This window comes from Varanus komodoensis, unplaced genomic scaffold (genome assembly GCF_004798865.1).
Source record: "Varanus komodoensis strain SLA01 unplaced genomic scaffold, ASM479886v1 scaffold50, whole genome shotgun sequence".
Taxonomy (NCBI): domain Eukaryota; kingdom Metazoa; phylum Chordata; class Lepidosauria; order Squamata; family Varanidae; genus Varanus; species Varanus komodoensis.
In genome coordinates this window covers 1,068,758-1,093,434 of record NW_025336088.1, presented here as the reverse complement: position 1 = coordinate 1,093,434, position 24,677 = coordinate 1,068,758, and the positions used below count along the sequence as shown (strand labels likewise).

The following is a 24,677-nucleotide window of genomic DNA, read 5'->3' as shown; positions in this document are numbered from 1 at the left end:
CCATTACACAAAATGGATATTGTATGCATTCCTTTTTAAAGCATTACACTTTTCAAATCCTCATTGTTATGCACACATCACAGAATATGTGACATTCTGGTTGTGGCATTTAAGTGAGTGTGGGAGTGTTTATTTGGTGCTGAATGCCAGGCCTCCCATTTTGCAAATAATCTCAACTACTTTCCAGAATTCCTGGAAAGTTAACACTAACCATCCACTGGGTTGTTTTTCAATGCTTCCTGCAGTTCTGCTTTGGTGAGATGAATGCCTGCACTGGCCAAGATGTTGTCTAGTTCTTGAATATCAACCCTCTCTCCTGCAGCTGGGGAGAAAAGCACAGTCTGACATGGTAGATGAAGATTTCAGCTAGACAAAGACTATTGAACCATTTGGGGAATGCTGGTTTACAGTCAAAGCTATTATATTTTACTTCCCCTCTTTTATTATAACTTTATTTACTGGATTTGTATAAAAGCTGTCCTTTAGCATCGTGCTGTCTGGGCAGCCATTACAATAACTATTTTAATATGCCTACATGAATTTGCATGAAATGCACACAGCCTTCTAGCAATTATACACAGGCTTCAGCAAAAGCAAATCAAATAGCTAAGAATCCATTAGAAGCTGGCATCTACAGGCCACCCATTCATATACTGAAATTGTTGCTAGGTTTGTAGTCCATGACATGCTAGATGGGGAAAGCTGATCCTTCCAATTGCTGATTTCCATGAAGCAGGTAAACAATTTAAACAAGCACGGAAGTCCTGCACTGAGTTGTGCTTTCAACGGCCTTATTGGCCTGATGGTCTTATCAGCTCTACTGTTCTATTAGTCTATGTACAATGAATATTAAAGACTGTCCCAGTACAAAATTTATCTGTGTAATAACTTCCACCTCAAAGAAAGCAAATTCTGCACATTGCCAAAATATATGTTTGAAGGACACATCAGCTGTATTGCACTATCATCAATTAGCTGAATTACACAAGCCCTTAAAAATATTTATTATTACTTAGTAAAGGGTTTTTCCCAGTGTCTAACAGACATGAAACAAATGTATTGGCTGAATTGATGAGGCAGGCAGACAAAACAGTGATCTACCAATTAGGCACATCATGGCAGAGCACATGGCAGTTTGTCAAATTCCTAAATGTAGCCACAGGTCCGAAAAAGCTGGGGACCCCTGCACTAAGATCACCAGGGAAAGCCATTTGCAAGTCTTCTCAGTGGCACATATGAGGTGTGCCCAGAAAGTAATGAGCATATTTTAAAAATTCTTTTATTGAAAAATTTTACAATTGAACATTGTGTCCTTCAAAGTATGCACCTTGTGAGTATACACAACACTCCCAGCAATTTTTCTGTTCTTCATAGCATCCCTGGAAGTCTTCAAGTGGGATGGCATTCAGAACCTGCGTAATGGCTCTTTGGACATTATCCACAATACCAAATAGTGTCCTTTCAAGGCATTCTTCATCTTTGGGAAGATGGAAAAGTCACAAGGAGCCAAGTCAGGGCTGTAGCGAGGATGGGAAAGCACCATGATGTGTTTTTAGCCAAAATCTCTCTGACAGCTAAAGCACTGTGACTCAGTGCGCTGTCATGATGAAGGATCCAAGTTGAGCCGATCTCAACTTGTACCGTCGGTACACTTGTGCAGATGATAGCACAGATTCTCCATAAGCTTTCCTCACCATTTCCAAAGTTTCTGATGCACTTTTACCCAATTTCACACAATTTTATCATGTACTGCTGTTCCAAACTTACTTGCATTTTTCTCAATACAAGGCACTTGAACAGGGCGTCTCAAAAAAAGAATGTCTCGACTCTGACAGAGCTGGAATGCAACTGATCAGTATTCTAATGTTTACCTGGCACTCCACCCCAAGTGACCTTGGCCAGCTTCTCCCTTCACAGAGCCCTTCTCAAGCGTAGGGACTTCATTCTCATTACTTTCTGGACACACCTGTATTTGGTTGCATTTTCCAAGGCATTTTAACACTTTAAGCTAAGAAAGCTATCCTGGGTTCATCTATAGACATCCATACCTCCTCTTTCAATTCAACTCACTTTCAAGCTTGAAACACTGCTTCTGAAGCATGACGTTCTCCAGTACATCCTTCAAGTTCACTCTGCCATCTCCTACAAAGAAAATGACCATTCACATACAATGGGGTGCATAAAGGTATTTGGAATGGGGGAGGGAAGAGGACGGCACCTTCAATTCTTCTTGACTTTCTTTATGCCACACAGCCATGAGCAAACCCTTCCGCTCTTCTTCCAGTGCTTAACATTGGCTCTCAGGTTTTTAAAGAGGCTAGTTTATGAATGGAAAGCATTTGGGGGCAGAACAAACCACACATGCACCATTTGGACCACCCTAAGTAGGGAATGGTGTGTGTGAAATGTTTTGTCATAGGAGAAAGGAAAAATTAAATTCACTGTACATTTCCATTCTCAGCCTTCTAGGTCTTAAGCTTGAAGAAGCACCTCCTTTTGGTGGACAGGCAGGATCATCTAGTAAGAATCCCAGACTTAACCTAGAGCAGGGCAGAAAGCCTCCACAGGAAACAAATAAATATAAAAACAGAACAGAAAAATATTCAGTGGCATAAAAGCACTAAGAGACACACCAACAATGAATAAGGAGGAATAAAATGATGCACTATGGAACTCCCTGTGATTTGAGTCCAACAACAGTAATTTCAGACATCCAAAAACAAAAGTCAAGCTGATTATGCTTCTGCTTCTATTTTTTTCTCTCTCCCCAATGTGCTCATGGGTCAAACATGGTTGGGGACCCGGAGAAAGGAAAACAGGAGAAGCCTCAGAGAATGTTTTTGGGCATTATTTCCAGCAAGGACTTGTTCTCTTAGCATATGTGAATTGTTAACTGCTGCTGTGGGCCCTTTTGTGGCTGTTGAAAAAATGCAAAGCCAATGAAATTGAAGTAGAGCACTAGTCCCTGCACTGTGATTGAAGAGATCACTTCCTGCTTCTTCTGCAACATTCAAACTGGCATTTATTGTTGTGCGGTACTAAGGAATGCCATGTTCTGGAGCCAGAGCTTCCTTGCATTTTAATTTCTGCATCATAAGCCCTTTTTTTGCGACTTACCATCAAGAGTGATATGTTTCAAAGTCTCCTCCATCTCCTTTTCTGTTAGATGAATGCCCATTCCAGTCAGGGTGGAACGCAAGTCATCAATCTCAACCATTTTCCCTTGATTCAATGAACAGGCATCAGCATTGTCCATGTTTTGCATTTCACATTTCTTTATTATGGCAGGCTTTCAAAAAACCACTGGTGACTTCTGTTATAATGTAATTGCCTCCAGGGCAACCAGGAGGGAAGTTTTACAGAAATTAATTTCCCTTTTGGGGTCACAAGTGACCCCAAATTATGGAATTTTTTACCATCAGAGATTAGTCATGAGCTTTAGGAGCCTGACAAAAACCTTTCTTACCCAGCACACCTATGGTACCACTTAGAATATTTTTGTATTAATTTGCACCAGTTTTAATATTTAACTGGTTTTATCTTTACTTGATATTTATATGTTATTTTATCCTGTCTATTTATTATGATTTTAATTTTAATTGAATCACTGTATTTATATTACTTACTGGCAATTTTATTGTACTGGCTGCCCCAGAGTGAGATGCTAATAGGCAGCTTTCAAATAAATCTAATGAACAAACAGAACAAGCAAACAAACAAACAAACAATATCAGTAGGAATTATTATGGTATTATTCACAAGCCTGTGTGAAAGCTTATGGTTGGAGGTATAGTGCCAGACTAAAGAAAAACATTAAGTTAATTTTACATTTCAATTATTAAACAGAAATTTTTGTGTCACAGATGCTTGGTGCCATACAGAAGAATGCAGGGGAAAAAAACTACTGCCTCTGGCCAGTAGGGTTATGGTTAAGAATCAATAACAAATGTGAATTTATTACAACCTTCTATCCAGGATCAGTTCTAAAATTTCATGCTGCTGGATTGGTAAAGTGGATTGGATCTACCTAATTACTCTAGCACCACCATCTCACTTAGCCCAGCAATTCTATGGGTGTGAACCCACTGAGGACTGATTCATAAACGAAGAAGCTTACAGCAATACTGCATATATTTTAAATAGACAGAGATTAACAAAAAGTAACAAGTTTGGGAGCAAACTATATGTTATGATGGAGATGCTTGCATACATCTATGCCTCTTTAACATTCTTGTCAGGAGAAGCTGAGCAGGGGTCATAATCCAGACAATTACAGCAGAGAGATTTTGTTTTTTTATCCTTTCTCAGTGATTTTCTTTTCCAATGAAAGTATACACAAAGACACACATACAGAGTCACTACTTCTCCCATTACTAATAGGCCAAATAAGTGATTTTTTCGTTCAACAAAAACAGCACAAATGGGAGACCCCCAGGTACTATTTGCAAAAGTGTTAAAGAGGCACGCATGCACAGCCATCCCTCCGCTGGAGAATGCGATTTGGCCCTCCATGTTTAACTACTGCATTTCTGGAGCGAACAATGCCCTGCTGCACAGCTGCTTTCAACAGGCTAAGAGCAGGGCTCTGCTCACCTCACAAATGGATTCCAGCATCTGAACAGAGGCACACTCATTTTCCAGCACTTCCTTCTGAGGGCTCACAATGTCCCAGTAGTGCCTCACCAGGCAGGGCAGAACTTGATGGGAGGAGCAGAACCAAGTGGAAACTGGATGGAAGCAGAGGGCAACATTTGGTGGGTTGGGGGAAGAGCCTGCTCATGCCTTGTAGGTCAGGAGTGGCAGCTGATGGACATGGACAGCAAACAAAAGCCTGCCTCTTTCATTCTGTCCCCTCAGCCTCAGATTCTACTCTTTCTCTGCAGACTCTGAGAAGAAATTATGAAAATGCTAAGGTGCAATTCCCTTAGCTTCATATGATGAGACAGCTGCTCTTTGTTGTCCTTCAGTCTGTCATAATTAAGAATGTAGAAAGCTGCCTCATACTGAGTTAGACAGTGGTTCCATCCAGCCCAGAATTGTTGACACTATCCGGCAGCCGCTCTCCAGGGTTTCAGGCAAGGGCTCCTTGCTCCACCTGGACCTGGACCTGCCAGGGACTGACCTTGGGACCTTCCTCATGGCAAGCAGGTGCTCCATCTCTCGACCACAGCCCTTCATAACTGAAACATCTCAAGTTCTCACCTTCTGCACCTAGCTGCACAGTCCTCACCCCCATCATGAAGTCCTTGAAGTTAATTTTTCCATTCCCTGGAAAACAAGATGGGAAAAGTGGTCCATTCTACTGGACAGCAACAGGGAACATTGAGGACCACTATTTAAGCCAAAGGGACATGTCAGGAGCTGTAGAAACATGCAGATGCTGTGTGATCCACTTCAGGGGAGCACGAAAGAAACAAAACCAGAGAGAGATGGGTAAATGCACAGTGGAAATTAAGATTAGGTTTGTCCATGTTTTTTCCAGCCACTGTGATGGTGTCTTTATCCACAGCTTGATGTGTAGGAATCAGCAGGTAATCCATGTTCTATAAAGCTTCTTCTGCTGATCAAAGGCACAAGACTTGCTGAACTGAGAACAAAATCTGGATTAAAACTGCTACCCTTTAAGACGCATTGAAGTATCCACTACCTCTGCTCATAAAGCCTCTCCAACTCAATTTCTTCTCATCTGGGATGTATCTGTCACCATCAGATATGTTTTTGGTAGAAAAGCAACATAGCTATGGTATGTCTCTCCCTTAGAGAATACTTTCTTTTGTTTAGCTGGATTCTACAACCCCCTGACATTCCAGGAGGTCACAAGAGAAAATAGTAAATATATTTTTTGCCCCTACAACTGGAAAAAATTCACTATTTCTACTGAGAATACCCGCTTCTGAATTGTTCAGCACATAAAGCATGAGTGTAGCACATTACATTATCCAAAGTTTCACACAGATTCAAAATAAGCTTATTTACCTAACCTATAAAATAAAAAAGAAAGAAAAATAAAAAGGTTGAAAACTAATATAATAAAAAGATAATAGTCAAACTACCCCAACAATGCTTATAATCCTTAATATAAAGAAAATTCCAAAACTACATATGGCCAAGATATGGTATATTCTGCATATTGTACATATAACATGAAATAAATAAAGTTAAAGTAAAAGGGAATGGGAATGGGGGGAACACACTCTCTTTCTCTCTCTACAAACACATACACACTGGGGGGATTTAGGTGCTAAAACATTGGCTGGAACAAAAAAGTGGCAAAACACCCAGAATCATCCTAATTTGACTGCATAAACGCTGGCCCAATGCTTGTACTTTCCAGTTATTCAAGCCATTTGAATGTTACATGACATTCAAAATACTACAATACATTCCACTTCCTGAAGAGTGCCCAAAAGCTTCAGTTATGGTGTAGAATGAGGTAGCTTGCCTAACTGGTGCACAGCATCAGTTTTGCACATCTGTCCTGAAATACCTGCACAGGTGGCCAATAGTCAGGGAAGGCTAGGGCAGTGGGGCTCCTTATTCACTGCAGCTTCCCTTTTGAGCTTTATTGGAGCTACCCATGGTGCAGAACAAGTACACCATCATGAAGCACCATGGATAGCTTCTATAAAGCTCGAAAGAAAAGCTGCAAAGGATGAGGAGCCCCACTGACAGGATTCACCAGGTTCTCCTGCCAACAGCTTTCCAGGTATAATGCAAGGCACCAGTTTTCAGCTTCAGAGTCCTGCATGGCTTAGTGCCTGGCTATGTACAGGACTGCCTGCTTTGCTATGCACCTGCCCAAGTATTAAGACATGCTCAAGAGGCCCTTTCTTCTGTACTGTCTCCAAACTTTGGAGCATGTTTCCTCACTCTCTTGGCCCTATTTCCTTAGACTTCAGAAGGCACCTTTTCAATTTATGCACCTTAAAGTTTGTGTTTACAAATTCTTGTGCAGTGCTTTCAAGGCTGTTTACAAAGCAGCATATAAAAGTTAATCATAATGATTCCTATCACCCCCATCATGCAGGTCTATTATTGGCTGGGGATAATGGAGTCCAATATATCTGGAGGGTGTCAGAGAAGATTGCCCTAGATCATGGGTCCTCAAACTATGGCCTGCAGGCTGAATCCAGCCTGCCATGCCCATTTATCCAGCCCACCTCAGAGGTTTTGGACTCGCTCGGAGATGATCTCCAAGCGAGTCCAAAAGCTCTGAACAGGCATTCTTTAAAACTGAGCAAAGAGAGAGCTGGCACATGTGCCAAATTGCAGCAGCTCAACTGCATGTGCGCCGGCTCCCCCCCTTCCCCCCTTTGCAAGTATATACAGAGCAGGAAACAGAAGAGAGGCAGGCAGAAGAGAAAGAGAGACGAAGTTGAAGACAGGATTAAAGGTAACAAACAGGTAACAAAAATATAACTTTTAAAATCTATTTTTAATTATGCAAGCCCAGGCCTGCTGCCACCGCTACCACCACCTCGCTGAACCGGGGCCCGCCCCTGCTGCCTTGCCGAGCCCGGGCCTGCCACCGCCTCACCGAGCCAGGGGCAAACAGGCTGAGGCAGAGCGGCTTACTCGGAGAAAGCTGTGGGACTCCCGCACCTCCACCATGGCTTTCTCTGAGCAAGCAAGCAAACGTTATTTAATTTTTACTTAATTTTTAAATTTATTTAAATTTATTTTTTTTAATGTGTAGTGTGCATAGGAATTCACACTGAATGCTTCAGATGACTGCTTGTCTGACCAATGCCCTGCTGGTTACCCTACCCTTGTCTCTGGCTCTCCCAAGGCACTGAGTGAGGAGGTAACTTTGATTTCTATTGTATGTACCACTGTAATGCCCTGTCTCCTTGTTGAGGTGTACATTCCATCCCAGCTGGGATTAAAATTATTTCCCGGCCTGATCTCTTCACTCCTTAGCAGCAGTGGCACTGCTGGAATGCTAGAAGTGAACAGGAAAGTGGAAAGTCTGTGTGAATATTCTAACAAGTGTTTGTGCAAAAATATATAACTGTTTTTTTATCTTTGCTGCTTCTGTCGGTTACATGGTTGTGAAAATATTCTGATGTATATAAGAACAGGAAGAAGTGCTACAGAGTGTTTTTCTATTTGAGCTCAGAAACGTGTGAATAGTATTACATCCCTTCTTATGGAAACAATATTGAAGTTCTGAGGTGATGGGAGGCAATGAAAGTAGTTCGTCATGCGCCAGTAAGCAGGACACTGACAGAGTTTCTGGAATAGCTGTTAAGTGTTCACAGAAAGATCTCTCTTCTCAGGCTTACTCACCATCCACTGTCACATGCTTCAGTGCTTCTTGCATTTGCTCGTTGGTTAAGTGGATCCCCATGTTGGACAAAAGGGAATCCACATCTTCCATAGCAACCATATTCCCTTGGGCACCTGGACAGTGGAATGGAATGAAGGCCGACTTGAGAAATTAATTCGCCAACAAAGCCTTATGTCTAGTTTATGTAAGATTTAAAAAAAAGCCATGTAAGAACTGCCCCGCAGAATCAAACCAAAGGGCTACCTAGCCCAGCATCCTGCTTCCCATAGTGGCTAGCCAGATGCCTCTGGGAAGCTCACCAGCAGAGCTAAAGGGCAAGAACTGTTTTGCACAGATGACTGCAATATCTAATCTCTGAATATGGAGGTTCTGTTTTGCTTCCTTGACCAATAGCTATGAAACAATCTGTCCTCCATGAACTAGTCTAATAGCCTTCAAACACAATTTGGGTCAGTAGCCATCAGCACATCCAGCAACAGAAAAATCTGTGAATAAACTACGCAAACTATTTTATTTTGCCTGTCCTGAATCTCAAGTGGATAGAGGTAACAGGGAATTTATGAGCAGATAATGGAAAACCCCAGGTCATGGCTGCAGGAGCATAAGGGTCCTTAGGACATGGAAGGAACCTTACACCTTAATACAGTGAGCTGGTCTGCATGATGCAAAGATGGTTAGTAAGCCATGATGACTGCATTCCTCCTGACTGACCTTGTCGTGGTTTGTGGTGATGTCCAAACCTACCAAGGGTTGGTGGCTGCCAAAACACCCAGCACCCATACAACAGATGAAGAGTTCTCTTAAGGACCCCAACCATCCACCCTCACCAGGACAACATACAAGCTATTCCAAGGGAACATATTTATTTATTTATTTATTTATTTATTTATTTATTTAAAACATTTCTATGCTGCCCTCATCGCAACAAAGCCTCGGGGCGGCTCACAAAGAATACATAAAAACATACATAAATAACAATAATATAACAATTAAAAAACATTTAAAAACCCCCGGTGCATTCTCGGCTAAAAGTTTTAAAATCCTAATTCATTCAATAATTTAACAATTAAAATAAGTTTTAAATAAAAAGGTCTTAGCCTGGCGCCGAAAAACACATAACGACAGCGCCAGGCGGACCTCTCTGGGGAGCGCATTCCATTCGTGGGGTGCCTCCGCAGAGAAAGCCCTCCTCCGGGTACTCACCCTCCTAATATCATTCACAGAGGGTTCCCAGAGAAGGGCATCTGTTGCTGATCTCAAGGGGCGGGAGGGCATATATGGACGCAAGCGTTCCTTTAGATAACCAGGTCCCAAGCCTGGAGAACTGGGGTTATATGAGAACAATGCCCAGTCCCCGTCAGCAACCTGGCAGCTCTATTCTGCACCAATTGAAGTATCCAGACCGTCTTCAAGGGTAGCCCCACGTAGAGCGCGTTACAGAAATCTAATCGGGAAGTTACCAGCGCATGTGTCACTGTCGCCAGGCAGTCGTTCTCCAGGAAGGGACGCAGCTGATATATCAGCCGAAGCTGAAGGAAGGCGCTCCTCACCACCGCCGTCACCTGAGCTTCTAGAGACAGCTCAGGGTCGAGGAGCACTCCTAAGCTGCGAACCCTGTCCCTCGGAGCGCAACCCCATTTAGGACAAGGCCCAAGTCCCCCATCCCGAGGCCCGAGCCACCCACCAACAGGACCTCCGTCTTGTCTGGATTGAGCTTCAGTTTATTGGCCCTCATCCAGCCCATTACCTCGGCCAGGCACCGGTTCAGCACAGCCACTGCCTCACCTGGATTGGTGGAAAATGAGAGGTAGAGCTGGGTATCATCAGCGTACTGACGATTCTGCAGCCCACACCTCCTGATGACCTCTCCCAGCAGTTTCATGTAGATGTTAAATAGCAAAGGGGTTAGACAGTGCACAACCAATATGCCCAAGGAAGTTAAGAAGCCACTGTGACTTATTAACCACCCTTGTGCTGTCTAGTCACTGTAATTAAACAAATGAGAAAAGCTTCAAATTGTGGGCTGTCTGAACAAACATATGTTTGAAAGAATTACCACATTTGCAAAGCTGAGGTAAGCAATTAGAAACAGAGCTGGTGGTAGACTCGGCTTTAATTAAGCTTGGCCCAAATTAACTGGCTTCTACCATCGCTTCACTACTGAAAGAGGAACAAATTCAAGCTGATATTGGGTAGGCACCCAATAATGCATGCACTCATTTTATCGTTTTTTGTAGCAGAGGTCCCACTTACCTTCAGGTTGTGGGAGCTGCTGCATACCTCCAAGAGACTTCATTATTTCATTAAGGTTTACCTTCCCTTCCGCTGAAAGGGTATAAATGTGAGTATTAAGATGAGAAGGAACCAAAATGGATGGCACTAAGGGGACACATTTTAGATCAAGACCCACAGTTCTTACACTGCAAATTCTAAATGGAAACACTCAGACAAGAAAAGAAAAAAAGGGACAATAAGGAAAAAAGAAAGGAAGAAAGAGAGACAGAGATGAAGTATTCATATGCACAGAGTGGGCCTTTCAGGGGGTGTTCCTCTTCATCAAGGCCCTACTAAATGAGAAAGGGATCCATGGGGCATATGGGGCCTGGGTAAAAGGGATAGAGAAATGAGCCAATGGGAAATGCCAGGGAGGAAACTGTAGCCTGGTAGCAGGTGGTTATTGTGACAACACCACTAGCCCATAAGGGAATCCCATGAAGAGGAAGCTGCCACCAGACAGGAATAGGAACACCCGGACTCAGAGATGTGAGATGACATTTTATTGCCTAAGGGTACTGGAGAAGCAATCAGTGTCCTTTCTCCAAGTACCCAAGGCCAACTGAGTTATTTTAGCAATGGAAGGAGAAAGTTCAATAAGGGCTTCTCCCTATTCCTGGCAGTACAATACAAAAAGAATAATTAAAATAAATAACTATTTGCTACCCTTTCATAATACTCAGAATTTGCTGCCTCATGCAACCACCTCACACTATTTGGGTTCAAACAGTCCAATAACCATTTGTTGACTATTGTCCATTGGCTGCTGTGCCATGTGAACCCACTCATCTTGGCAACAAGTGGTTCTTAACACATTGTTGACAATCACAATAAGAACTGGTGGTCCTGTTGGGTCTTACCATCAACTGTAACTTGCTTGAGGACTGCTTGCATCTCCTCTTCAGTTAAATTAATCCCCATGTTTTCCAGAATGGCATTCAGGTTTTTGATGGGAACCCTGTTCCCTTAGAGATGAGAAGAAAAAGGAAGCTAATGTGGATAAAGGAGAAGTCAACCTTTTAAAGTAATGGACCACATGCATCCCTTTGTCTTGCCGTAAAGGTTTAAAAGAAAGACAAATTAGAGTTTTACATGCTGACAAAGGACTTTTCTTTGTATCTTTACAGTGAAGGGACACCATTTTTTCAAAGAAAACTAAGGTGGTTAGAAGGATTTTGGTCTGCATTACTGTCTGTTTTCTGGGATTCAGTTATCATCTTCTCTGATCATCAACTAGTGTCTTGGGAATATTTTGTGGTATACAGTGTCTGTTCCCTTCCTCCACCCACCATTATGCCCTCTATCATATTCCAACTTAGTCCAAATTCTTGTTGTTCATCTCTGCTCCTGTCACTTGGAGGCCCAGCCTAAGACCTTTTAGACAGCTATAGATGCACAGTAGTGAAGCTTTACAAGACCTCTAAGATACAGTGGATGTTTTATGCAATCAGCTTCCCTTAGTGATGGTAGAAGCTGCTACCATCTCAAGTATACACAGCACCAGTAGCATCTTTTTTGTCATTCGGATGGTATCTGATCCATTCTCACTTCTTAGGAATGTCAATCAGAACTGGCCTGTCATCTGCAGAGCAAGTTAGTTCCACATAATTGCTTGAACATTTATTTGCATCCATAACTGGGACTGTTGTGTTCTATTTGGATTAAGAGGATATACTTGGAAGATTTTGCAAGTCACTCCTTCATGGATCACTGCCTTGTCGTGGTGAAGGGGCTTGTGTAGCTCAATGAAGCTATGAGCTATGCTGTGCAGGGCCACCCAAGATGGACAGGTCATAGCAGAGAGCTCTGACAAAACGTGATCCACTGGAGAAGGAAATGGCAGCCCACTCCAGTATCTTTGCCATGAAAACCCCATGGACAGTACCAAAAGACAAAAAGATATGACGCCGAAAGATGAGCCCATCAGGCCGGAAGGTGTCCAATACGCTACTGGGGAAGAGTGGAGGGCTAGTAATAGTAGCGCCAGAAAGAATGAAGCGACTGGGTTAAAGCCGAAAGGACACTCAGTTGCAGATGTATCTGGTGGTGAAAGCAAAGTCTGATGCGGCAAAGATCTGTATTCCATAGGAACCTGGAATGTAAGATCCATGAATCAAGGCAAGCTGGATGTGGTCAAACAAGAAATGACAAGACTGACCATTGACATCTTAGGAATCAGTGAACTAAAATGGACAGGAATGGGTGAATTTAAATCAGATGACCATCAGGTATACCACTGTGGGCAAGAATCCCTCAGAAGAAATGGAGTAGCCTTCATAGTCAATAAAAGAGTAGGAAAAGCATTACTGGGATACAATCTCCAAAATGACAGAATGGTCTCAGTTCGAATCCAAGGCAAACCATTCAGCATCACAATAGTCCAAGTCTATGCCCCAACCACTGGTGCTGAAGAGGCTGAAGTTAACCAGTTCTATGAAGGCCTACAACACCTTCTAGAATTAACACTTAAAATGATGACCTTATCATCATGGGGGATTGGAATGCTAAAGTAGGAAGCCAAAAGATAACCAGAATAACAGGCAAGTTTGGCCTTGGAGTACAAAATGAAGCAGGACACAGGCTGGTAGAATTTTGTCAAGAGAATACGATGGTCATAGCAAGCAGTCTTTTCCAACAACCCAAGAGACAACTCTACACATGGACATCACCAGATGGTCAACACAGAATCAGATTGACTATGTGCTCTGCAGCCAAAGATGGAGAAGCTCTATACAGTCAGTAAAAACTAGACCAGGAGTTGACTGTGGCTCAGATCATGATCATGAGCTCCTTGTTGCAAAATTTAGGCTTAAATTGAAGAAAGTAGGGAAAAGCACTAGGCCACTCAGGTATGACCTAAATCATATCCCTGATGAATATACAGTCGAGGTGATAAATAGATTTAAGGAATTAGATCTGATAGACAAAGTGCCTGAAGAACTATGGACGGAGGTTTGCAACATTGTACAAGAGGTAGCAACTAAAACCATCCCAAAGAAAAAGAAATGCAAGAAAGCAAAATGGCTGTCTGAGGAAGCTTTACAAATAGCCGAGGAAAGAAGGGAAGCAAAAGGCAAGCGAGAAAGAGAAAGATACCCCAATTGAATGCAGAATTCCAGAGAATAGCTAGAAGAGATAAGAATGCATTCTTAAATGAACAGTGCAAAGAAACGGAAGAAAACAATAGAATAGGGAGGACCAGAGACCTCTTCAAGAAAATTGGAGATATGAAGGGAACATTTCATGCAAAGATGGGCATGATAAAGGACCAAAACGGCAGGGACCTAACAGAGGTAGAAGAGATTAAGAAGTGGCGGCAAGATTACACAGAGGAACTATACAAGAAAGAGCTTAATGTCCCTGATAACCACGATGGGGTGGTCACTGACCTTGAGCCAGACATCTTGGAATGTGAAGTCAAATGGGCCTTTGGAAGTCTGAGCAACAACAAAGCTAGTGGAGGTGACAGTCTTCCAGCTGAGCTATTCAAAATCTTAAAAGACGATGGAGTAAAAGTGCTACACTCAATATGCCAGCAAATTTGGAAACTCAGCAGTGGCCACAGGATTGGAAAAGGTCAGTTTACATTCCCATCCCAAAGAAGGGCAATGCCAAAGAATGTTCAAACTACCGCACCATTGCACTCATTTCACATGTTAGCAAAGTTATGCTCAAAATCCTACAAGCTAGGCTCCAGCAGTATGTGGACCGAGAACTACCAGAAGTACAGGCAGGATTTCGAAGAGGGAGAGGAACTAGAGCTCAAATTGCCAACATACGCTGGATCATGGAGAAGGCAGGGAGTTCCAGAAAAACATCTACTTCTGCTTCATTGACTATGCTAAAGCCTTTGATTGTGTAGATCACAACAAATTGTGGCAAGTTCTTAAAGAGATGGGAGTACCAGACCATCTTATTTGTCTCTCGAGAAACCTGTATGCGGGTCAAGAAGCAACAGTGAGAACTGGACACGGAACCACTGATTGGTTCAACATTGAGAAAGGAGTTTGGCAAGGCTATATACTGTCACCCTGCCTATTTAACTTATATGCAGAGCACATCATGGGAAAGGCGGGGCTAGATGAATCACCAGTTGGAATTAAGATTGCCGGGAGAAATAACAACCTCAGATATGCAGATGATACTACTCTAATGGCAGAAAGTGAAAAGGAACTAAAGAGCCTCTTGATGGGAGTGAAGGAGGAGAGTGCAAAAGTTGGCTTGAAACTCAACATTAAGATCATGGCATCCGGTCCTCTCACTTCCTGGCAAATAGATGGGGAAGAAATGGAGGTAGTGACAGATTTTATTTTCCTGGGCTGCAAGTTCTCCGCAGAAGGGGACTGCAGCCAAGAAATTAAAAGACGCTTGCTCCTTGGGAGGAAAGCTATGGCAAATCTAGACAGCATACTAAAAAGCAGAGACATCACCCTGCCAACAAAAGTGCATATAGTCAAGGCTATGGTTTTCCCAGTTGCAATGTATGGCTGTGAAAGATGGACTATAAGGAAGGTTGAGCACTGAAGAATTGAGGCCTTTGAATTGTGGTGCTGGAGGAGACTCCTGTGAGTCCCCTGGACCGCAAGGCGATCAAACCGGTCAGTCCTAGAGGAGATCAACCCTGACTGCTCTTTAGAAGGCCAGATACTGAAGGTGAAACTCAAAAACTTTGGCCACCGAATGAGAAGGAAGGACTCCCTGGAGAAGAGCCTGATGCTGGGAACAACAGATGGCAAAAGAAGAAGGGGATGGCAGAGGATGAGGTGGCTAGAAGGAGTCACTGAAGCAGTTGATGTGAGCTTAGGTGGAATCCGGGGGATGGTGGAGGACAGGAAGGCCTGGAGGAATGTTGTCCATGGGGTTGCCATGGGTCAGACACGACTTCGCAACTAACAACAACAACAACTTGGAAGATTTTGCAGACCACACTAGGAGCGTTGGTTTGAGACTCTAAGACAGGTGTGCACAACACAGAGAGTCTGGGTGCCAACGTCTACCTCCAAAATCTACTATGGACTGCATATAGTCCTGCCACCACCAAAACATCTGTTGCTGAACTGCTGCTACAAATTTGGGGTGGGGGAAAGCTGCATTTTTGCTTAAGAAACAACATTGCAGGGCATACTTGCCTTGTTTTGATGCAAATTGCATTCCTGAAGCCCCAGGGAAACACAATTTTGCATTAAAACAAGGACTTGCTTTAACCAAAACTATAACTTTTTAATTGCTTCTGCATTCCACTGAAGTTCCATAAAAGGTGGCCATTTGCGGGTGCCGGGGCCTCAGTAAAAGGTGGGGTGCATATGGCCTATAGGTTCCATGGTGTCAAATGCAACTCTATGGGAACTTTAAGCATGAGAGATCTCAGATGCATCCGTGGTGCCTTTTATCAAGGAGATTTCTGTAGTTCCTGTCTGGTCTGAGAGCAGAATTCTTTGGAGGACACAACATTAACTTTGCTCTAGCAGATGGGAGACACAGATGGATGGGAGAAATCCTGACACATCTGGACAATGAGAGCCTGAGATGGGATTACCTGAAGCTGTTTTCACTTACTTTCAGCTTGGGAAAAGCGCCGAGTCTTGGTCAAACTAAACAGGAAGTCTTGTATGTTGACTGACCCATCAGCTGCAAAATAATAAATTAGTGAATCTCCTTCAAACTAGAAGAAAAATAAACAAGTTGGGCTGTCAAACAATCAAATTTAACTGATTAATAATCAGCCTTTTAATTGGTCATCAGTTTCAATATTAGAAGATAAATATTAATATCAATATTAATATTTTGTTTTCATTCCTTTTTGCATTAGTATACTAGAAGCAAAATAGCCTTTGACTTGAGCCTCAAATTAAAACTAGCTTTCTCTGATTTATCAACTATACCTTCAGTTCATTCATTTATTAGTTATTAAAATTGTAGCACATTTGAAAAATAACAGTTCGGCAGATTTACTGGTCTTTTCTCAGATTATAATTTGGACTGTAATTATGCTAGTTGATTTTTACATGGACCCTAACTCCAGTTTCACTGAAAAGCCTTACCATCCTTCGTAACATACTTCAGTGCTTCTGTGATTTCGTCTGGAAATAAATGGAGGCCCATAGTTTGCATGATGGAATCCAGCTCTTCAATTTTCACCTTGTTCTGTTTGATTCTATGAATTGTTTCCATAGCTCCTTCCAACTCTGCGAAAAACAAGTGGTGACACAATGAAGAACCAATGTAGGCAAGATTCTCAACACAAATAAACATGTAAACAGCTCCTACATGGCAACATTGGTTAGTTTTGTACTTGCCTACAGCTGTGGAGAATCGCCGTGTCTTTGGCAAGCCTTTCATGAATTCTTTCAGATTTACCTTCCCATCACCTGTAAAACAAAGGACAGCAAAGAGAAATTAGGAAGAACAAGACATAAAATGGCAGTTGGGGTTTGCTTCCTGCAGTCATGAGTTCAAGGCCAGATCTGCAAATATAAATCAGATTCAATAATTTAGGTCAGGGTTGGGGAGCTTGTGACCCAAAGGTCACATATGGATGTTGCCCTTTCATGTGGACCTTAGACCTTCACTTTGCAGCCTCTGTCTGCTCTTAGCTCTAGTCCCACCCATCTCTGGCCCAGGCACCCACTTACTGTTGGTATGTGAGCCTTGACAGGCTTTGGCTAAGGTAATGCAGCCTAGAGGTAATGGTTGTCTTTCCCAAACTTCCAATATGGCAGACACACTACTGTTTTGAATTAAAACTGAAGGTACACTTATACCACAAAAGGTTTATCTTTAGACTCCACACAATGGAGAGAGAAGGAGCCAATTTGCTGCATTTATGTGATCCTGAACTTCCTTGCTAGTTAGAAGGAGACTTATCAGAGCACTATCTTATGCTCAGAGGACAAGTAACTCTGTTGCATTGATCCAGTCACATCCAATGAGCAAACTCCCTTCAGTTTGATTTGGAGCTATGTTCAGCCAGGCCCTTTTCCTCTCCACTTACCCAGTGAGGTGTTTAGATAAAGAAAAACTTCTTTGTGGCCTCTGGGAATACTCTGTTCTTCCCATTCAATGCTGAAATGACAGTGTCACTGGATCCTGGGAACATAGGCTTCTAGGAACCTGAGTTTTTAGTATGTATATCTACATGTCCCAGAATTCCTCACTGTTGCTGTTGTCAGTATCCCAGGTACAAAGCAGCTCTGGTACATATTTCTTTCCCCCCCTCCCCCCCCCAAATCTTTTAAAATTTATTTTCACAAAGTACAATAAAGAATAACTAGAAACACAGAAAAAGAAGGTGCCAAGAGTCAGTCCACAAATATAGCATGTAACAACAACATTTGAAAACATTCATAAAAAAGCAACAATCTCCGTCGGTCATAATCCCATCAAAGCTATTCAATTCTTGATCAAAACTTGTCCAGTCTAAAGTTACATAGACCGGTCTTTAAAGTCTGGTCTATAACATTACTTTGACTTTAGAATAGAAATGACTAGCATTTATAAAAACTACTTTTCTTTAACAATTAAACTGGTTCTCTCTCAAGGTTTCTTACTGTCCACCGTCATGTTCTTCAGTGCCTCCTTCATTTCCTCCTTGGTTAATGTGATGCCAATGGCAGCCAGCACATCCTTAAGCTGAGACACTTCAACTTTGTCATCATCCACTATGTCAATGAAGCTGTAGACATCATGTACAGCTGCAAAGAGACAAGCAAGTCAGAGTTACCCTAACAGTTATATCTACTTTGGTTTTCACTGCAGATATTCCCTGCAAACAGCTGGTGCAGTTTGCTCTGCATCTTTGGTCCAGGTCATGATTAACTTTGGCTTCCATACAAGAAGATGTAGGGAAAACCTCACAATATGGCAGCAGACATAGGAAATGGGGAAAGGGGTTTTGTGGCGGAAGACTGTTTGTTTGTATGCTATCCAGAGAATTCTGATTATAGGGCAGCATGGAACAGAAGTCCCAAAAAATAATAAGTGAGCTCAACATTCCACTCTTTCGGGATAATCTGATTCTTTCTGAAAAAGACAAACTTGAGTTTCTTCCATCAGATAAAGATGCTAACATCACATATCAAGTATCCAGTTTCTGCAGGACAATACTTAGGCTAAGAAAATCTTATGCTATTTAGTCATAAATTTATATGTTTCATACAACTAAGCTGTAGTGGATTTTAACAAAAGTTCTATTAGTACCACCATTATGTATATGTTTGTGGCATTATGTGTTTTCGTCATGTGGCCTGGGCTATTTTAATTTTTTAGTATCCATTACTTTTGTTTTTAAGCTAATTTTAAACTGCTATTTTAGTTGGGGTAATGGAAAAGCATTGTTTAATGGCCCCCATTGGTTATGTTGGTCTATGACCATAATACATAAATAAATAAAATAAGTAGGATACATCACTGGATAACTTTAGAGGTCTAGAAATTGCAGTAGTGAAAATGTCAGCCTTGACCTGAGCAGAGGGAGAAAAGGAACAAAGAAACAACATTTTTCATGATGAAACTGCACGTCACATTAAGCACAATTTTAAGAAAAAAAGGCTTAGTACTGAGTTTAGTTTCTGAGCCAAGTTAGCTTGGGGGCTTCCAATCCAGACTGGGCTCAAGGCACAGACTTAATCCTTTCTTTCCTGTTGTGTTTTCCTGCCACTCCTGCTGCTAATTTTCCCTCAAAGGTGTTACTTACTGCAACCAGCAGCTTTGATGGAGATAGCAGCTGGGATGGGGGGTGATTTGCAGAGGGACAACAACATGTGAAGAAAAAGGATGACTTACAGGCAATGGCATGTTGCGGTATCATTATAGTTTTAGGGGTATTTAAAAATGGGGATTATTTATTTAACATATGTTTGTGAGGTATCTTGCTCATTTGCTTTTATGTAAGCAGAATCTTTAATAGATGGTGGTATAGTTTATCCTGCGGGGAGTTTTGTAGTAAAAAAATATAAATAGTATAGTTTGATTAGAAGAAAGGGGTCTTTTCCCTTTTTAAACATAATTTTTCACACATTTGCAAATATTATCTAAGTAGATTAATAGCTTTCAAATTATTGCTTGTTTGATTTAAGAATATCAGATTAAAAGGACTGGGGGGCAGGGAGCAAGTGTTAGAACTTCCCAAACATCTTTTCACTGGAGATTGAGTGCCAACCCTGACATATTTGTGAAAGCTCTGACACTACTATATGTAACATTTTGATTGATAAGTGGCCTGGATTCTATCAACTCTATTCAATTTGGAAGGACAAAATTATAGATGAATTGTTTTGAGGTGGTTCCTCAGCTGAAGTATCCTTTATTTATTGATTTATATCCCAGCCTTTTTCTTTTTTAAAAGAACTCAAAGTGGATTACACTTCCTCCTGTTCTCAGTCTTATCCTCACAACAACACCCCTGTCAGGTAGGTTGGGCTGAGAGTCTGTGACTGGCCTCAAATCACCTAGCTGTCTTCATGGTTCTAGGGACTAGAACCCAGATCGCCTGAGTCCCAGTCCCAAACTCTTAACCACTACACCACACTGGTTTCCATAATGCTTTTAAATCCTTAATATTTGAATTAAGGAGAAGGTAATATAGGATGAGTTTGAATTATGAACAAATATAAAGATACAGCATTATCTTGGCAGCCATTAAGATGACAACAAGATAACCTAAAAGACCTATTGCTGTAATAGACAGAGCAATGGCTAGTGAAGATGGTCACAGATCATTTTCCTCAGAATTAATAATTTTCAAATTTATCTTCACAGCCATAGGAGTATAAAAATAGTACAGATCAACAACTCTGAAACATATATTAGAGAATATCAAGAATTGCAGGAAAGAGTAAGAGAAGGTTATTGACAGAAAGAGTAGATAGGCATTTAGATGGTTGAAAAAAATGGATGGCAGGAAGATCTAGAAGATTTCTGGAAATGTGGAGGAAATAAAGAATAGGATTAGGGGAAAAAACCTCAACCTTAGAGGACTCAAGGAGATAGCTAGGGGCAATAATGTATACATATGCAAGATCTGAGATGGCTAGAGAAAGGGACCCTGCCTGGCACCTCAACAGAGAGGTGCCAAGGTGCAAAATGATGTATAACTGCTTATAAATTTTCTGCATATATATTCAATTTTACCAACATATACTGTCATACTTTTTTTTTTTTTTTTTTAACACGGAGCAGTTCTGAGTTCTTAAGATGAGAATGTTTATCTGCAAGATTAGTTACAGCAACATTCACATGGCAGACAAATTAGTTACATTCTCATGTTTTGGGAGAGGAATTCACAGGAAGGAATACCTCACAATGAAGATAGGATGAATAGCCTCTTGTAAACACATCCTAATATCAGGGGATATTTGGAAGGCTGTTATACTGAGTGAGAACAAGAAGCAGAGCTCTTTTTCAAACTTGCTCCTTGAGAATAGAGATGTGGCATATCAAATCTGGACCTCATATGAAGGGGGACCCAAAAACAGAAAAAAACAGGAATTATCTTCTTGAGGCTGGGCCCCTTGTAGTACAGGCTTCCCCCACTGGGTGAGTGTTCTAGGAACCCCTCTGCATCAGTGTACCCAATTGGGTTGTTGTGAGAGGCTGCATTCGGCTTCACAGGTTTTTCTGGAGACTCTTTCAACATGTTTGCCTGTTTCATGATGGCTGATTTACACAAACCTGTAGTGGTGAAATTTTGTTCAGCTGAGTGTTCAGCAGTTTTTGACCAAAAATAGCATGACCTTTGTGGCCCACTATCCCTATTCACCCAGTCTGACCCTGTGCAACTTGTTTTTGTTTATCTGGATGAAAAACATCCTCAAAGGGAAATGTTTTGCTGATGTAGGAGGTGAAACAGAAAATGGCAGATGTGCTAAAAGGCATCAAAATTGATGAATTCAAAACCTGTTTTGAACAGTGGAAAAACAATCTCGATAGGTGTATTGCATCAAACAGAGCATACTTTGAAGGTGACTGAAGTTTAAACATGCAAAACTAAACACATGATTTTTAATAAATAAATTCCTGAGGTTTTGGATCCCCCCTCATATGTATACCAGGTTCTCTAGTTCTTTCTTTGTGTCTTCCTTTCTGGATTTGAGACACAAAGCTCACAAGTGTACAGTGCCAGGAGAATTTGAACCAGAAAATCTGGCAGCAAGGTCTTAGCCCCGATCCCACTCATTTCCATGGAACAACTCAAAGAGGAAAACACTGGCATCGATGCTGAGCAGTGCCACACATAGAATAACTGGTACAATATTTTAGAGATTATTAGTGCAGTATGGGAAACTCATATTGGTCCAACTGGCTTTCTTTCACTCTGGCCTGCGTTTCTAGTTTGAACCGATAAAGTAGTTGTTCTAGAGTCCAGGTGTTGAACCTTAGTTCTGTGAGTCAAATGTAACCTACCTAGGTCCCCCAATCTGGCCCTCTCAGGTTCCCCAGACGGCCCTTACCCCTTCCCATGGCACCTCCCCCTTCCCCCCAACTACCACTTGTCTGGCGTTCTCCCAAATTTTGGATGTTTTGCCCTTATTTGCTGAAATACCTCTAGTAAAGGCTAGTTACTTGCAGTAAGATTGTTTAAATATGATGATCTTTTGTTGTTTCTGCCTCAACTCCTTTGGCCTTCGGCCCCACCACCACTGAAATGCTGCTCCTGAGTACTTCCCTGAAATTAATTTCAGACCTCAGGGTGAAAGAGATTCAACATGCCTGCCACAGAGATGCCCAGGTTAGCCTGGACTGCTGCCTTCTGGAATAGCACTGTCTGCATGCCTTTGACAACACACCCACCCACTTGCCTGATTCTGGCCCTTCTCTCAGATCCCTTCAAACTTCACAGTCTTACTTACCAGCAGGTTCAGAGAAATGCTCACTGCTTGTCAAGTTGACGAGGAAGTCCTTGAAGTGCACCTTTCCATTTTCTGAAAAGCCAAGATGCTGTGAGTTTGGAAAGAGGGACTCGTGAGGCCATCAAGTCCAACCCGTCTCCCTGGTATGGGAGAACCACACTTCCCCCTTACTCAGCAGCTTGCCAACAAAAATGTCTAGGCTACAAGAAAAACATGGGGCTGTAGAAATGGGACGATCCTGATAAACAGAACAAGTGATATAAGCCATACGATCCAAGGGGAAAGAATCCTCCTGCCACACACAGATAAAATCTGTGCCAAATTTGACTTGGATAGCATATGTAGTTGGCCATATGAAAGACGGAGTGGGGACTCAAAGCAATGGCAGGTTCATATGGAAGAAGATACTCCCTAAGGTATGTGGGGCCTGGCCATATATAAGACTTTCTGGATAATAAAGAACCCATATCATTTTGGAGGAAACTGAGCATCTCACGCTAAGTGTTATATCTTATTGAAACTTATTCTGAGGTAGAAGATCTTGACACACATAGATCAGTGGGACTTGCAGAGATCTTCCCAACCTCAGGCTGGTCTGGGCTTCAGGCTGAAGGAGAGTGCATTGTAGGGCGCCTGAAGAAGAATCAACATCTGAAAGCTTCCCTGAGGTTGGGGATTCGGTCTCCTTCAACAAGCAACTGCTACTATAACTCTTCACTCCCCTGTAACTTCCCAGCGGAACAGATAAAGATGGGGGCCTCTTTAAATTCTCATTAAAAGGACAGGGCTTGGGCACTCAGTAAGCTGCCTTCACTCTTTTTGTGCCCCACCGCAGTCAGGCAGCCTCTCTCCACACTGAGAGTTTGCACTGAGGGAAATGTCATCTTGGCAGGTTGTGTCCTGTCTCATTCAGCCTTGGCTGCCTGGAAGCTAAAAACCTCCCACTGGGTAACGGGCTATTGCCACAGGTCAGTTTCTTTCCGGGTTGATTTTAAAGCCAGCTCACTACTGCCACCAAGGGGCTGCAGAAAGGAAGACAAGCCCACTCACCATCCACAGGGATAGTTTGTAATGCCTTCTGGATCTCTTCGCTGTTGCATGTAATTCCCAGACATCCCAGAACGGATTCCAGTTCATTAATGTCAATCTTTTCATCCCTGATCTTGCTGAAGGCCTCAACAACTGAATGGAGTGCTGTCACAGGAAAGATTAAGCACAGGCAATGGACATGGAATCAGTTTAACCAGGAGCTGAACGTGCTATTTCACAAGGAACTCGACTCCTGATGAAACTCTACTTTCCATATGACCGGATATCACTTCCTCAGTTCAAACCCACTAGAAAGTTCTTTTTTCAAATAAATAAATAAAAACATAAATGAGGACCTGTTTAACTGTTTTTCTTATTTAACTGAACTGTGTGCTCAGCCTTCAGGACAGGAACTGATTAAAAGGGAAAAAAATGTAAAGGAAAATAACGACATTTTCTGTCACATTATGTTCTGTGTGGAAGACTCTCCTTGGTGAAGGTCATGTGGCTTAGTCTCCCTTTGCCTTTACAAGGCAGAAAAGATACCTCTCCATTCTGTCAAATATCTGGATCCTGAGGATCTCGCTGCCACTCTTCCATCATTACTAGTGGCAGTATTTATATTGCATTTTAAGTTTTAAAGGGCACAATCCTACACATGGTTAGACAGAAAGAAAAGCAGAACTTGCAGGATTTTTCCTTTCCAAACATGCACAGGTGTTCTAAACAGGCCATCAGTCACTTGTTGAAGACAGTCCATGGGCTTAAAATGATAAAAAAAAAATCGCGGAAAGAAAAACAAGGTGGAAAATAAAAACAAAGACTTAGTTAACACTAGTGAGGCAATGAGAGAGATCAACCCCTTTCTTGGACTTCACACCACATATCTTGTTGTTGTTAGTTGCGAAGTCGTGTCCAACCCATTGCAACCCCATGGACAACATTCCTCCAGGCCTTCCTGTCCTCCACCATCCCCCGGAGTCCACCCAAGCTCACACCAACTGCTTCAGTGACTCCATCTAGCCACCTCATCCTCTGCCATCCCCTTCTCCTTTTGCCATCTATTGTTCCCAGCATTAGGCTCTTCTCCAGGGAGTCCTTCCTTCTCATTAGGTGGCCAAAGTATTTGAGTTTCATCTTCAGGATCTGGCCTTCTAAAGAGCAGTCAGGGTTGATCTCCTCTAGGACTGACCAGTTTGATCACCTTGCAGTCCAAGGGACTCGCAGGAGTCTCCTCC

The 24,677-nt window shown here is 42.2% G+C and overlaps 1 protein-coding gene across 8 annotated transcripts in view; it reads right to left on the bottom strand.

Annotated features, from left to right (window-relative positions):
* The window catches only part of EFCAB13 (EF-hand calcium binding domain 13), a 114,670-nt gene that overhangs the window by 37,735 nt on the left and 52,258 nt on the right, over window positions 1-24,677 (bottom strand). For all 8 annotated transcript variants that reach the window (XM_044447181.1, XM_044447183.1, XM_044447182.1 and 5 more), the window contains 13 exons: window positions 23,461-23,604; window positions 22,411-22,482; window positions 18,112-18,255; window positions 16,861-16,932; window positions 16,606-16,749; window positions 16,121-16,192; window positions 11,425-11,529; window positions 10,544-10,615; window positions 8,290-8,403; window positions 5,203-5,268; window positions 3,118-3,222; window positions 2,071-2,142; window positions 212-322 (listed from right to left, as the gene is read on the bottom strand). In XM_044447181.1, the coding sequence (XP_044303116.1) occupies window positions 212-322; window positions 2,071-2,142; window positions 3,118-3,222; window positions 5,203-5,268; window positions 8,290-8,403; window positions 10,544-10,615; window positions 11,425-11,529; window positions 16,121-16,192; window positions 16,606-16,749; window positions 16,861-16,932; window positions 18,112-18,255; window positions 22,411-22,482; window positions 23,461-23,604 (1,293 nt within the window). The remainder of the gene's footprint in view (window positions 1-211; window positions 323-2,070; window positions 2,143-3,117; window positions 3,223-5,202; window positions 5,269-8,289; window positions 8,404-10,543; window positions 10,616-11,424; window positions 11,530-16,120; window positions 16,193-16,605; window positions 16,750-16,860; window positions 16,933-18,111; window positions 18,256-22,410; window positions 22,483-23,460; window positions 23,605-24,677) is intronic.